This window comes from Parambassis ranga, chromosome 13 (assembly GCF_900634625.1).
Source record: "Parambassis ranga chromosome 13, fParRan2.1, whole genome shotgun sequence".
Classification (NCBI taxonomy): Eukaryota; Metazoa; Chordata; class Actinopteri; family Ambassidae; genus Parambassis; species Parambassis ranga.
The window spans coordinates 17,881,179-17,897,382 of record NC_041033.1 but is presented as its reverse complement, the minus strand read 5'-3'; the positions used below and the strand labels follow the sequence as shown (position 1 = coordinate 17,897,382).

General features: G+C 42.9%; 1 protein-coding gene across 5 annotated transcripts in view; it reads left to right on the top strand.

The window, feature by feature from the left end:
• robo2 (roundabout, axon guidance receptor, homolog 2 (Drosophila)) overlaps positions 1 to 16,204 on the top strand; it is a 144,840-nt gene that overhangs the window by 112,611 nt on the left and 16,025 nt on the right. For 3 of the 5 annotated variants that reach the window (XM_028419550.1, XM_028419551.1, XM_028419549.1), the window contains 9 exons: positions 1,528 to 1,759; positions 4,922 to 5,046; positions 5,139 to 5,310; positions 6,256 to 6,444; positions 7,295 to 7,321; positions 10,047 to 10,089; positions 13,981 to 14,108; positions 14,924 to 15,196; positions 16,006 to 16,131. In XM_028419550.1, coding sequence (XP_028275351.1) covers positions 1,528 to 1,759; positions 4,922 to 5,046; positions 5,139 to 5,310; positions 6,256 to 6,444; positions 7,295 to 7,321; positions 10,047 to 10,089; positions 13,981 to 14,108; positions 14,924 to 15,196; positions 16,006 to 16,131 — 1,315 coding nt within the window. The remainder of the gene's footprint in view (positions 1 to 1,527; positions 1,760 to 4,921; positions 5,047 to 5,138; positions 5,311 to 6,255; positions 6,445 to 7,294; positions 7,322 to 10,046; positions 10,090 to 13,980; positions 14,109 to 14,923; positions 15,197 to 16,005; positions 16,132 to 16,204) is intronic. The other 2 variants (XM_028419553.1, XM_028419552.1) reach the window with 1 other exon arrangement.

Genomic DNA, 16,204 nt, shown 5'->3' with positions numbered 1-16,204 from the left:
AAACAGTTCATATTAAAGATCCTACTTTTAAGCCGAAATGGTGCTCCTTGAGGCTAGTGTTTGTTTTATGTCAGGACATTTTTGTCAGGTTATTCCCCCTGACTGCAGCTTTGAAATATTGTAAATGGTGACTTAAAAGCAACTCAACATCAAATAGCTGCAAAATAGTTTCTTTAAACACATCAAAAAGAGATGTCAGAGACATCTGGTCGTTCATAAATCTTCCGTGCGTCTTCAGCTGCTCCACGCTTAACACAAAGACTGCTCTGATAAAATTAGATTGAAATTAATGTTTGTGGCTGTAAATATATGAGTTCCCTCACAGCCATGAGATGATGTATTGATCTTAATTATTTTCATGTGCAAATATTGTAAATCCACAACCGCTCGTCAATCAGATATGAACAGATTGTTGTGTTTTAATAAATGTGAACAGATGCAGCCTGGATGTAAAAAAAAAAAAGTCTTTTATTTAATTGAGCTGTAATTAGGACAAACCGGCTATTTGTTTTCTTCTAGACTCATGTACTCATATAGTTAATGTGATGCTTGCTGTGCATTCTGCTAGTATAAATCACTCAGGTGTGGGTATTCACTTCACATCACTCACTGGCATGGGAGGGGGCTAGTTTGCATTTTAAAATGAACTGCATTACTAGTTTTCCTGCTGACATGTTTATTGACCCCTGTGGTAAGTCTCACCTCAAGACTCGGTCTCTAATTTAATGCTGAAGCATTGCTTTATGATTGTAATGTACAGTCAACACAAAACATGGCTGCCTAATCAATCAGGGCCCCTTTCAGTAAACAGAGGGGCCACTCTCAGAAAGCTTTTATATTCCCAAATCATTCCATTAATAAAAGTCACATACCAAGCGGGGAATCCATTTTGCTGATTTACTCAGGCTACACTGGCGAAAAACAGCTGCTTAATATCCCACTTGAAAGCCCCGCTCACTTCTTCTACTGTTAACAAGCCATTACAGTGAGTTATGCGCCTCTTTCTCCTCTGCATAAATTCAGCTTTTTCGTCTAGCTAAATAGGCCCGAGTTTTAAAGGAGGGGCCGTTTGTGAATTTCAGTGATCACACAGATTCTGTCTCTCCATCTTTTCTATGGGACAGATCCGCTGTTATCAGCTCTGTTGTGTATTCTCCTCATGTCCCAGGGGTGTATGTATGTGTTGCCACATTATATTCTCATAGTCACAGCCTGCTGTAGACCTGCTTCGCGACATGTATGTGTCTTCAAAGGTTGCATTACAGAATTTTTTTAATGGAGGAGAGAACACTGAGCAAAAGCTGTGAGTATGAGGTAATGTGAGGGTGTTAATTGAGCTAAGTGTGGCATGGCTGGTGATAAAAGCCCCATTAAAGAAGTAACAGCTTCTAAAGTGTCATGCATGCAATGCTGTGAGGAAAAATAGCATTGCAGAAAAACATCCATGTCTCCCTCAAGATGGCACCTACCTATCTTCCCTTTTTTTAAGTGAATCATGGCAACAACTGTCTTCACTTATTTCTTCAGGTGGATCGTCAGTCTCAGTTCATCCAGGGTTACCGAGTGCTGTACAGGCAGACGTCAGGGCTGCCTTCACCAGGACCATGGCTGACCCAGGATGTGAAGCTCCCGTCTGAGCGCAGTGTCATCCTCACTGCACTCAAGAAGGGAATTGTTTATGAGATCAAGGTCCGACCTTATTTTAACGAGTTTCAAGGAATGGACAGTGAATCCAGGACAGCTCGGACAACTGAAGAAGGTATGCTGTGGAAAAGAAATGTATTCAGTAGAAGCACTAAAATAATAAAAAGTCAAACTGTGGTCTGTCCACTCCAATATGGGATGATGGATGACACATGACCCGAGGCTGCTTTCATGTCGGGTTTTGTAGTAGCATCGCAGAGATCCTGTCTCTCACTTTCATCTTGAGAACTGAGGAAAATATGTATGAATGGATGTGTATGTGCATGTATGCTTGTGCTTGCCTGTTTGACCTCCCTGCTGTGGTTTTTGTGTATGATTAGCGATGTTAGTTCCAACCTTCTTCTAATCCATCACACAGCGGCCACAGACCTGAGCTGTGATTGGACACAGCACACACTCCCTCCTGTGAAGATGATCTGTCGCCCAAAGTGTGATTCATACAGGTTCTGACAAGGCCACAGAGCAGTGTGGCACAATATCACACACAGGCACATTCACACAGGCCTGGCATTGGCTGAATTTACTATTTTGACCTGTGCCAGAACAGTCATGCATCCACTGTTACTGCACCAGCCTTCGCTCTGACTTTGGGTGTAATAACTTAAGTTATGACATGATCTGAAGTAAAGACACACAGCTTGCACAAAAAAGACAAACACTTTGTACTGAGACAAAACCAATCTTGCCACAGCATATTCAGGCCTGCGTGTATAGGAGACAGTTCACATCCCGTCAGTATGACAGGCCCATTTATTTTCCTTTCCTCACAGGGACCATATCTCCTGTGGCCAGCCACTGTGGATGCACGGCAGTAGTGGAAGTGCCATCACATTACAGCTGTCCCCAACACACACTCAGACACATACAGTAAATGCATACATGCCAACACACATCTGCTCCCTGAGGCCTCCAGAAACTACATGCCCCAGCTATTACCAATGCTGATAAGACTCCCTGCTTTGCTCTATCTGCATCCCGGTGCCTCAGAATCTCATCCACTTTCTATTTCTGTCAAAATCCTGCCCCTGTGCCTGGTCATAGCTAATACACATGGCCCCGGGCTCCTCAGAGACCTTGGGACTACCGAGAAGGGTGGCTAGATGGATAGAGAGATCTAGTTCAGAGGGTGATTAAAACTTAGGTTGTCCATTAGCTAACACAATTAGAGAATCCCGAGAGCAGGTCCGTGGAGATACAGGGTTACAGTCGGCTCAGTCCTCTGGTGCTGTGTCCATTTTTGTAGTCTCCCTCCAACTTTTTTATGCATTCTCTTACTCATCATCTGGGCAGTCATATCATGGCTGATAAATGAACTCTGGCTGCCATTTAACTCCTACTGAATGAGTCATCTTTTATCCAAAGTAATGCTTATTTAAAGGAAGGGGGAAAAGTAATGTTTGTGTTAATGCTCATTTGACTAATTATCTATGGTGATCTCTGGGGATCACCTCCTACACCACCCATTAGATGTGTGCTACTTTTTTGTTTGGATATGATATGTTTGCATTCCTTCATCATTCAGCACAGCACAGCATGGGCATGCAAGACAGGGGGTCACATTCCTGCCTGCCATACATCACTCCGCTAATGGCTCTATTAGCACAGCCTCTGAGGCCTCTAATGAAAAATGTGTATTGTTTAGCACAAATATGCATGATAATAAGCTGCTAAATCATTCATAACATTAACTTTGAACGACATTGCCTCTGATGGCTGCCACGCACATATCCAGCACTTCGTCACCTGAATGTAATGCAGCGTTTGAGAGCCCTGAGCATGATGGTTGATCAGATGCTCCCTTGGTAGATTGTTTCTAATCTGGCCAAGGTGTTGGGTTCATCATTGGACCCATTCATCTTCTACTATGCCAAAGCCTTCTGGCTCTCTGGGGGCTGGTGTAGCCAATTGCGCTGAGGGATGAGCACAGATTTACAGGGTGACACGTGCCATTTTGGATGGAGGTGAGGTGAGGGAGAGGCAGCCCAGGAGTAATTGACCTGTCAGTATTCTGCTGTGGTGCTGCTCCCCTGCCAGCCACTGCGGAAATGAGAAAACATTATTTTTAAAACGTTATTTCCAGTTGGGCCAACTGTTATTTATTTTTCCTCTTACCCCTTGTGGGGTCAGAAGATTGTTGCCATCAGAATAACAACGGATGTTTATGAAAGCGTGGACTTGTCTTGTTTCTATCCACTCCCGGTCTGCCTGTGGAGCCGATTCACTTATGTGCCTCACTCTGTACCGTCCCTCTGATCCCTACCTACTGGCTTTAGTTTCATCTGGCTGATCGATAGAATCACTCAATATGTTTACTGAGACCTTGTTTCCTTCTCCTAAAATGTTTTTTTTTTTTTTCATAGTTCCTTCTTGTCTGGGTTTCATCCTATAAGCCTCTTGACCCACGTGCCACCCAGGCTTGGTCAATGCAGAGTCTTAGCATTACTAGAGCACTTTCCCAAATGTGCCAGGCCATTTTTTCCCCACAAATCAATAACAGAATTCTCTGTGCAAATCCACCGGGCTGTTAGCCTGGCCAGCCTTCCTGATACTTTTCCTCTTCTATACAAAGACTTAGTTTGATCTCTGTGGATTCTAGTTGGATTTCCAGGGGGCAGTACCAGCAGCAGCTGCCTGGTGATGCATTTAGATCTACAACAATAAAAGAAACACAATATGTGACAAAGGCAGAGCGACAACCAGACTAGTATCAACAAAGACGTCCACAGTGCTGTTTAGTGGAGTATGTAGGCCAGGAAATACTTGTTGTAAGTTTAGACTTAAAAGCTTGAATATCCAATATGTCATCAGCAATTCTGCAAATATTTTCGAACAAGGCATGCGGCGCGACCTCTGGGATTCTTTGTAAGTCATCACATAAACCCTGTCCAATTTTTGAATGGGTATGTCTGGCCATGCTACCATGTTGTAGCAGAGGATGATACATTGAATCATAGTGAAATGTTAAAGACAGGCTCTAGCTGTGTCAAATCGGCCCTGGTCTTTAAATCAAATCTTCTAAATCCTTTCATGAAAACACCTTGAAAAGCCTTCAGTCACCTCTGCCATCATTGTTGAATACCCTCCATGAGAAAAGTGTGTGTGTGTTTTTGATTGTGTATCCTCCTAAATGTTCTTTTGATTTTTAATTCTTTTGCTTTGATTACACACTCGTCTGACCATTCTATTTGACCTGGATATTTGGTTCCTCTTCTTTCAGCTCCCAGTGCGCCTCCTCAGCAGGTAACAGTCCTGACCGTGGGAAACCAGAACAGCACTTCCATTAGCATCTCCTGGGACCCCCCTCCTCCAGACCACCAGAACGGCATCATTCAAGAGTACAAGGTTTGTTCTGGCGAGTCAGCATTAGCTCTCATGTAACTCACACAAAGTAAATGGAGTCAATTGCATCATGATTTTCTCCCTTTCTGCTTCAGATCTGGTGTCTAGGGAATGAGACGCGCTTCCATGTAAATAAGACTGTGGATGCAGCCATACGTTCTGTGGTGGTGGGAGGGCTGCAGGTGGGAGTGGTGTACCATGTGGAAGTGGCAGCCAGCACAAGTGCAGGGGTTGGAGTCAAGAGTGAACCTCAGTCTATCATCATTGGTAAGAGTGACTGATAAAAACTCAACTTTTCAACATCAGTGCAGAATTCCAGCTATACTGGATAAAGTTAGGAAAAGAGAAATATTACCAGGAATTACTAAACAGATTAAATTGTTAAAACATTGCTTTTTTGATTTGTGGCCTGGCTGCATGTGATTTATGTAGGGCTGAGGCAGATTGTGCCTGATTTGACCCATAACTGATGGCTTGGCCAGCAGCATGTTCTTATTTCCCCAGTGTCACTCACATAATCCATCTCTGAGAGCAGAGCCCCGAGCTTGCAGTTATAATAAGTTATATGTTTGCTCGTCTGCAGATGTGCAAAGCGGCCAGTGTTTAGTTTATTACTCAGTAATATCAAGATAAAAGCAGTCATACAAAAAAAGCATACACAACTGCATGTATGTTGTTTTTTTGTTTCAGTTTTTTTTCTTTGTATGTGTGCACTTGTTCTAACAGTGTGTGGGAACATTAATGCTACCTCATACATGAGCAAGAAATGCCAGCAAGATGATGAAACTAGATGGGGTGAGCTGTGATTGGAGATCAATACAGGCCATGGTCCTTTTCCTTTCATTTCACATGGTGGGTTTCTGCCAGCAGTGGAGTGAATTAGGGGCTGAGCTAAGCAAACAATCTGCTCACCTGGGGTTTTGTTATAAGCTTTTGTCTTTGTCTATTTCAGTCAGGACATTATATTTGACTGCACATACCTTAGATATATGTCTTGCTTTCAGGCCTCAGCTGAAAATCATCAGGCCTGCTTTCTTTCTTATCTGTGTGGAAGAAAGTGGAATATTAACAAGCCTTTGGTATTACATAGGCAAGGTTCACCTTGAAGAGTCAAATGATGCACAGCACTGTATTGATATTTCCTTTTTCTCTCCAGTAACTATATCCAGCTAGCATCACATTAATGCTCCCTGCTTGTCCCTGTGCCCCCAGGTAAGGAATTCCGGGATGTGATTATACATGGAAACCGGAACAACAGCATCACAGAGCAGATTACTGATGTGGTGAAACAGCCTGCTTTCATTGCTGGTATTGGAGGGGCCTGCTGGGTCATCCTTATGGGCTTCAGCATCTGGCTTTACTGGAGAAGAAAGAAGAGGAAGGGCCTGAGCAACTACGCAGGTTAGAATCACCATAGGCTCATATTCATTTCTGCAACTCTATAATTCTTTTACCCCTCAATATATAATTGTTTTTCTTCCTTTGAATCTTTCAGTCCTAATGATTACTGTCTTGATTAAAGCAACTAGCCTAAGATGGCTATAGTGTTAAAGCTCAACGGGGAGACAGATGTCAGTGTGAATTATTTCCAGAGGGCTACAGTTTTTGACAAATCCACCCACAGTGTTGGTTATTAGCCCAGGGTGATGGAGCTGAGTGGGCAGACTGGACTCTCTCATGGTGACTGAAGCTGGAGTCTGTCCAGCTCTCCTCCTACACACTGACCCTGACATCTTACTGAGTGACCCCACAGTCAATAATAGCAACGACCAAGTCCACATGCTCTGCCAAGTGTACAAGCTTTAATTAGAGAGCAGCAAATGGTACCAAAGTGGCGCTTTATTGCAGCAATCTGTGAAATGCAATATTTGCACAATAATGGTTTCCTTATTAATAGGGAGAAAGTTAGAGAGAAAATAATTATGCAAACATACTTTCTCATTAAGTGTACATGCTACAGTGACAGCTACTACTGCCTGGCTTGGTTAATTTACTCTTCATTTCTGTTTGTTACATTTGTATGTTTGTGCGTTTTATTTTGTTTGTGCCACCGTCTCTGCACCTCTGTGATCTCTGAGCTGGCTGCTTTTCTGGCTGTCACTCTGCACACTGGGTGACCAAAGTGGTCTCTCATTCTCTGACTCTCAGCACCTCTCAGCCCGACCCGGTCCCTAGTGTGCAGATACCCCTAAAGCACCGCTTACCTCTGCAGGCTTTTAACACACAACTTCTCTGTCTTCTTGTTTTGCAGTTCAGTCCTTCACCTTCACCCCTGCAGGTACTGTTCATTTGTCCCGTCTCCTCACCCAACCTCAACGCAGATTCATCTCCTGCCCGCTTATAGTACATTTGCTTGGATTGTCAGACTGATGGTCACAGCTAATGCAAATTGAAACCTCATACTAATGAAAGCAAATGATCTTGACAGAGAATCAAATTTACAAGTCAAAGATATTTCAGTTTGTCATTAGCTATGACCTGGGTCCTGCAAACCTAACTTTTTTTTCCCTGTCCAACCTACAGCCCTATCTACATGTTGTGTTGTATTTGTGTGTCTGTTGTGGCAACCATTTTTCTCCTCAGAAATCATGCTCTGTTTTCTTTTTTGTTTTTTAAAGACCTTAACGTGGTGTTGCTCTTTACATACCTGTTCTCCCTTGGTGTCAGTTACAAGTGGTCAGCTGGGTGGTGCATTTTGTTTTTTCCTTCTGTTTAATATTGTGGTCTTTACTTGTGACAATTTCCCTCACTGCTGTGCCTAGAGATATTTGGCTTCATTGGCAAAAGGTACATTTTTGATGGATGTACCTGTTATATATGTCACCGCCTCCCCTTTGCTTAGTTATGTCTGAGAAGGACCAACATCTGATTGAGTATGGACAGAAATGTGAGCGAATCCTCTCAGTCATTCTGAGTAGTTAGGCTTTAAATAGTAAAAACTTGACAAACATTATTTTGGACAAAGTATACATGTAGCTACGTGGTCCCATCAAGAGCCAAAAGCCCAATTTACTCTTTTCCTCTGCAGCTGTAAAAACATATTATGGAAGACATTAATATGTGAAACGTGTTTTAAATTGGAAGCACACCTCAGAGAGGCCAGAGAGGAAACAGGTTATTTCACAAGAGTGTTGAGTGTCAAGCACAAAACAAGGTCAGAGACAGCATAGATATATAGTTAAAGGGAGATGGTGTTTTCAACACAAGTCAGCAAGCAGAAGCTGAACACTCCAGCACTTTCTCGCTCTTCTCCGTATTGACAATTAGTTGATGTATCGGGAGTGTCCAGTCTCAGCCTCCTAAAGCTGTCACCACAGAAGATGTAAATCACAACACTGTTGCAGTGCGCTGCCAGCCCAAATGAGATTTGATGGAATTTTTATATGCTGATTATGCCTCCCCCCACCCCCACCCACCCACACACACACATACACTAATGCTTATTAAAGGGGATTAATCTGTATTCATATTGGAGAAAGTGCTTATCTTTAAGAAAGAGGCGAGAAGCACAGCCCTGCCGCCATGCCACTCTGGCTAACATAAAAGTATTCCACAGCAGCCCAGAAATGTGCCTGAGCACAGATAGGGACTTCAGAGGCCTTCCCGCTGCACACACAGCCTCGCCTCCGCCTCTCTCTCTCCTGTCAGTCCTCACTCAAACAACAGAGTACTCTCTAATGCAAGTTTGGTGGCTGTGGAACAAAGACAAATGGCTTTGGCTACAACTGAATAAAGAATGCCATGTCTGTCTCGTGCTTTCAAAGCTATATTTTATTTTGAAAAACCCTAGGCTTTTATTTGGGTATAACTAAGTGTTTTAATTCCACCAGCTGTTATTCTGTTGCTAAAACCTTTATGTAGTAAATAATCCCACAGTGATTCCAACATACATGATAGGCTACATTTAAATTGCGCTTCACTCATTTCAAATCCTTACATTTTTTTTGAGAGAAAAAATGGATTAAGTAAGCTTAGGTAATGTTGTTACATTACATACATTAAAACATCCTGTTAGCAGCCTCTCTAATCTGTTGTGGGAGTTTCCTCTGGCTGTCATCTGTTACTACGTCAGCCACAGAAAAGCCCCCTCTCTCTCACGCCTAGGCTTGTTGTGGAATCAACTTGAATGAAACAGAAAAGAGAGGAGGAATGTTTCAGCCCTCTTCTCTCTTTAATCTCCATCTGTGGAACAAATGAGCCAAATTACTAACAGCTTTCCTTCTCTCTTTTTAGTGAACCAGTTTTCTTACCCCCCCTCTTTTTTCCCCTCCTCATTGGTATGAGGTGATTTCCAAAACTCTTGCTGTTTTTCTGTGTTTCCTGTGATCCATTGAAGTTCTTACATGCTTAGAAGTCTTCCTGCTGCCTTGTCATCACAACGGAGATGAAATGAATCCTTCACAGCCGTCTCGCACTCTTAGCCGTCGAGTTTTAGTAGCTGCTGACAAAGAGCCGCCCTTGTTATCTATAGATCACTGTAATGGAACAGGCCACATGCATGGCTTCTGGGGAGCCCTGCTAGCCAGGATCAGTAACTCAGCCACCATGCTCATAGATAAAAAAAAAAAAACCCATGTGATTAATGAGCCCTCTGCCTTTTCTAATCATTTTTTGGCTGAGATTTAATCACAAATCTGATAATAACTCAGCAGCAAAATAAGAAAGATGAAATTAGTTTTCCCTCTCATCAGGCATCTTGTCCTTGAGGAACACATGACATCTTCACTTATGCAAAGGAAAGCAATGTGCAGTCCTCATCACTGCACTTTAAAAAAAAAGCAGGAAAGACATTGGTTGCAGAGGGGCATCCACACCCCTTAGTGAATCCATCAAGTATCTAGCTGTGCGATTAAAAAAAGCTGAACACATAGATATTGAAGCACAAGGGCAAACTGGGTGATACAGAAAAGACAACATGCTTCAATCATGAAAACAAAACCTGTTTCTTACTAGAAAAACTTATTGTCTGGCTTTTTTTTGCTTGTATTTTCTCCCAACTGTAGTGACGTTCCAGAGAGTTGATGGTGGTCTGATGAGCAATGGAAGGTGAGCAACATTTTTTTAAATGTATCTGTATTTGTATCACCAGGAAATAAATAATTATCAATATTTAATCTCGCTGTCCTCAGCTTTACACAACCTTTCCTGCACGGGCATTGTGAAATTTCCCAGCTTGGGAATAAATTATTTCTGTTCTGTTCTGTTCTATTCTATTCGATTCTATTCAATTCTATTCTATTCTATTCTATTCTACTCTATTCTGTGGAGTCTACAGCAAGCTGCTTTTGATTCTAACACTGATAAATGACTGATAGATTGATAGATAACCAATACCTGTTGTGTGCCTACCATGCAAACCGGCATGCAAATATACATTTCTACCACATCTCCATTCATGCATCGATAGGTGAACTCATAAATCTCCTCAACAGAATTAACAGAAACAATTTAAGCAGAGCGTGCTTTTATTTTGTCATTTATCTTCCGCTGCTGACTACAGGCAACCCTGAAGCCCTCTGGAGTGATAAATTTGCCTGTCACCTTGCGTGGGCGGCTGGGATCTGAGCACATGTAATAATGTAAAAATAATTACCCAGGGGAGAGGTGTGTGGAGGTCCCCCACTTGCACCCCCATACAGCTTGCTCCATTTCACTGTACGTTAGTGAAAGGGCTACAGTGAATAGGGCACATCTCAATGACACCAGTTACCGAGCCTTTGTGGGTATTCAAAAGTCTCCCTTGAGAATCCCAGACTTCAGTCTATCTACTGCTTATCACACCTGACTAGGTAAAACCTCCAGATCCCAAACTCTCAGTGAGTGATTGCAGCTAAATGTGACCGTGTGTGTCTTTGGGCCTTCTGGAATGTGTCTGCTCTGCAGTCTGGATGCCACATTTTTATATTTTATGCTTCTCCTGTGCATATAGCCGGATGCTACGATGGACAGTTTTTCCTGTATTGTTCTGTGAGCTGCCAGCAATCTCTAAATGAATTAGCCACGCCACTTGCCATACCGTTTCTCATCTACTTTCTGCTGTAGTGTTTTCCCTTCAATTTTCCACATAAGTGGTTCTGGTTCTCACTCCAGCGAATGGGATTTGAAATGTCTGTATTTTTGGTGCTCTATATTTGTCATATCTTTAGTCAGTAGCAGTGACTCCCTCAATTTCACAACACTGGAATAGGATGCAGTCTGGAGCTCTAACACAAGCTTCTGATCCGTTAGTCACTCCAGTGCCATCAAATCCCAGATGTTGCCACTTCCCCATCTGCCCTGAGAGTGAAAATGTGCAGCACAGTATCTTGGGAAAATGTGTTCATTTGTTGCATGAGATGTTTATTGCATTAATTAGACTATAGCAAATGAAGCCACGTCTGTTTCCCGTTTTTCATTGGCTCCTGCCAAATTGCTCTGACTGAACAATTACACTTAATCGATCACAAAATAAATGATTCATGGAAGATGAATAGGCTGCAGATTGGTAGACCTGCACATTTGACTTTGGCTGCTCAATTGAAATTGATAAAAGCCGATAAGGGTTCATTCCTTATCCCCCTGCCAATAGGGAGATGGTAATTAGAAGGTAGTAATAACTTCCTATCTCTGCACTGATCAATATTTTAGTAAAGCAGATTCACTCCTATTGGCAGGAAGAATGGGCTAAGCATTGCAGTGAGCAGGCTTCACTGTTCACTGTTGCTATGGAGATTCTGTTATATACCAGTGGATGTGAATGTTAAACGACAGCATGTTTACTAAGAGTTAATCTAGAAAGTAGTCAGTGTTCCCCTTTGCTCTAAGTGTTAGCTAATGTCCTGCCTTTTAATACAACTTCTCTTCACTCGTCTGTGTGATAATAAACGACAGATTTATGAAGTTGCTTTGGAATAATCTCTCTCACTTGGCTTATTTATGGGGAGCTCAGTGTCAGGCATCTTAGGCAGTATTTATGGTTTCCTTCCTGCTCATCACAAGTAACTGAAATGTCTAACAGGAAGAGGAAACGCTCCAAATCAAATTTTATCTGCCAAGGTTGCCATCCATCCTGTGTTGAGCAGGGATTAAAAGTTATGTGTCAACTTTTCATTAGACGTATGACCCGATGTCTATCTTCCACCGTTCTCCCTTTACCACACAATCTCACACACATACACACAGCAATACACACATAGAAATCAGTCTTATTCTAATTATCCTTTGCAGAAATACTGCTGTGTGATGAATACAAGGACGATGCAGCCATTTCTGCTGTCAGCTCCTTGTTTTTCAAATGGTCTTTCTTGAGTGGGCTGGGGGAGGACTTCCTGGAGCACACAGACGAGAGAAAAGACACAGACTTATACTTTAAAGCTTATACATTTGTGGTGTAGCCTTGCTGAAGTCAAAAACAGACAACAGTGTCCTCTTCAGCTCTTTGGAATTTTCAGCCAGACAGATGCTTAATGTACAAGAGGCATGAGAGAATGAAACAAAAGAGGTGGTGGTGAGGAGGGAAAAATAAAGGAAAATACGGTATAACAAAAGAGAATGATGGTAGTGGGGTACCATGGCAGCCAGAAAAAAAGGGGGGTAGGACGGGCTGAGATGTATTACCCTATAAAAGTGCATGTGTCTGATGCACAGCCATCAATTTGAATGACTTGTCTTCCCCAAGGGCCTGTTTTGGCATTCAGGAACCACAGTGAAGGCTCTTAGCTGGCCAGGGCTGCAGTTCATTTGGACTCCCCCCCCCCTCAGTGGAACAGCTCCTCTCATTAGAACCTGTAGCTGTAGCTGAGAGTGACTGCAGTACTCCCATTACCTGCCCTTGTCCTCAGGGCTTGATTCTCTCCCAGTCCCTCAGAGCCAACACATCACCCTATTGTTTCTGCCATCAGGCAGTTAAACTGGTAACTACTGTGTTCCACAGCCTCTCACAGTGCACATGTATCTGTAATCTGCTTCTGCACACCTGGGAGCTGACAGTTAGGTGTGCCATTTTACCTGCTTTACTGCTTAAAATATACATTTTGTTTACATTTAACCCATTTCAACAGACAGTGTCAATGAACTGGCACATAAACAAAGGTATTTAACGGATTCTTTCAATCTCATTTAATTCCATCTGTGGTATGATAATGAGCCCCAAACGTGATTGTACAGTAAAGTGGCCCTAATGGCCTCCCAGCAGTCACCCATGACAGGTTAAAGTCTTGATGGCTGATTTTATGGTTCCCACCCCCTCAGGAGGGACACAACACCTGTTAAATGGAACTGCCCTCTCCCATGCACAGGCATCCCACTAGCATCGTGGTGGGGCTACAGCTGAGGTTTGACTTCTCGTCAGAGAAGATTTAGACTGTCTGGACGTCACCACAAGGGGTTGATGGGAAAACACAGCAGAATGTAGAAGATATTAATGAGTAAAGAAATATATAAATGTGCGTGCCAGCGTGTGCTGTTGCACATGTGTGCACCGCGGAGGGTGGATGCATGCATTTTGTGCCTCCACTGTGTGCTTTAGTGTTAATAACTCAGGGAATGTGACAAAGACACAGCAGGAGAAGCAGAGAAATAAAACACTGTTTGCCTGGAGGAGCTGTAACTTTGTGGGAGAAGAAATGTATCTGTATAGTATTTCCCCTGACTTTAGAAGTGTTTAGCTTCAGAGGCTTATGGCAAGCTTATCTCACACAAACACACATTCTTCAGCACATTTAAACATGTGTTTGATTTTTTTTTCCTTCCCATTTTCCTGCTGCTGATTGCTGTAATGTTTTTTTTTTTGTTGCTGTTGTTTTTTTTATCAATAATGCTGAATCCTGTAACCTAATGCAAATTTAAACTATGCATAATATGTAATTTGGTTGTTGCTGTACAAAAAAGAAACAGTTGTGGAAATGTAATTTCAGAGCCTATGTTTAATGTAGTCTTTCACCATGTGTTTCTGCTCAGCCGACCAGGCCTGCTGAATGCCAGTGACCCAGGCTACCCCTGGTTAGCGGACTCTTGGCCAGCAACCAGCCTGCCTGTCAACAGCAGCTCTGGAGGACCGAATGACCTGACTAATTTTGGTCGAGGAGGTGAGTGCCTCAGTGGCTTCCCGGTCGCTTTGAGAAAGAGACCATAAACGATGAAAGATGATGGGTGTGTCTTCTTTTCTGTTCTGCCAGAGCTGTTGTTGTTTGTCATGTACATATGTGCGTGCAAGATGTATACATATATGCATATTGCATGCATGTTTGGATATATATTTATTTATCACATCAGAGGACAGCTAGAGCATTAACAGCAAGGGATCCACTGTCACCCAGCTGAGTGATGGCAAACAGTCCAGCCTGGTGTCGCAGCCCATATCTCAGAGCAAGAGAATGTGAGGGGAGAGACAGGCAGAGGAGCAGGGGGTGGATGGCTGTTTGAAAGGATGGTCTTGAGCAGCCAGTCGTGAAGGACAGGCGCAGCTTGACTGGCGCAGATGCGGACACTTCCGCCATGGCTCTACATCATCTCCCCTTCAGTGGGCATGCAAACCATGCAGCATGGAGAGTCTGCTTGCTCTTTCCCGATCTTGCTCTCTCTCTTTTTTTCCTCCCAGTCTGCACACATATGCAGAGCAGCAGTGTCCCTAGTGTGTATAGAAAGAGAAAGGAAAGGTGGTGAGACTGGGAGGCTTTAATACCTGGATTTAAACATTTTAAGTGCCCTTTCTTAAAATTCAAGCTGACCTGGAAGTTCCAAACAGAGGCTGTATTTCCTTTCGATGATGCCCAGATCAGATCAGATCAAGTCCATATTCACAGTCAAATAATTAAACAATCTTATTTCAGTACCACAAGGCTACAGTTGAGATCTTTAGAAAGTAGCTTTCCTATGAACTCCCTTCTTTCCTCTGCTTCAGATCTCCCCACTGGACAAGGAGATAAAACAGGCACTATGCTCTCTGATGGAGCCATCTACAGCAGTATAGACTTCACCACCAAAGCAAACTACAACAGCCCGGGCCAAACATCCCAGGCCACACCCTACGCCACCACTCAGATTCTCCACTCCAGCAGCATCCATGAGCTGGCTGTGGATCTGCCTGAGGCCCAGTGGAAGGCCTCGCTGCAGGCCAAGCAGGAGATGGCCAACCTGGGCTACTCCCTGCCAGACAAGAACTCCTGCAACAACAGTAAGTCACAGAGAGAAAGTGATGGCCACTGGGAGTCGATGATGATTCATGTGACAAAGAAAGCTTTCTACCACAGCTCATTGGTATTTTACACCAAATGTTCCTGAAGCCTTCTGACCACACTCTGGGAGAGCAGTTTTTCCTCCAGCAGACAGCATCTTGGTTGCTCTCCAAGGCTTAATAAACATCTCATGAAGGAGTAGTACACTTTAAGGGATCCATCCATTTTCCTGCTGAGCTTTCATGATAGTACCACAGTAATTACTAAACTTGACTAATATTTAGGAAAATAATCCAAATTAATTACCGTGGATTTGATGCAGGATTTTTTTAAAGCGGACTGGAGTTTCATACTTTAGGTGTACTGATTTCTCAGCTGTATTCTAATACATATTTATGATCTCAGTTCCCAACAGTCTAAAACAGATTAATTATAGTTTTCACTGTAAAGCAATGAATCTTTAGAAATTAAATAAGATTATGTGTGATTATATTTCTCTGAAGAAAGACAAACATTGAAATAAAATGTCTACTATTGACTCATTCATCTAATTGCATGAATTTAGAAGAAGTCTTATGAAAGCTCAGAACCACCAAATCAACAACAAATCTAATTTGTCCAGCAAGTCTATGACGTCTGCTGCATATAAATCAGGAGGTGATTAAAGTGTTAAGTGCAGCTTGTTGAATGTATGAATCCTGATTATATCCTGCTTGCTTGATGCTCTAACTGCATGTTTGCATGTGCTTGTGCTAACTGCCAATCACCTGATGCCACTGTGATTTTTGCCCTTTAACCCCCACTGTAGCCCTCCTTTTCATTCCTGACTACCGATTGGCCGATGGATTGTCTAATAGAATACCACACAACCAATCACAAGATTTCAGCACCACCAGCTCTCACAACAGCTCAGAGCGAAGCGGCAGTCTCTCAGGTTGGTTTATGCAGCAGAGAAGTAAGCAGACTGGGACTCTGCTCCTCCACCCAACTTTATGATTGACTGATGT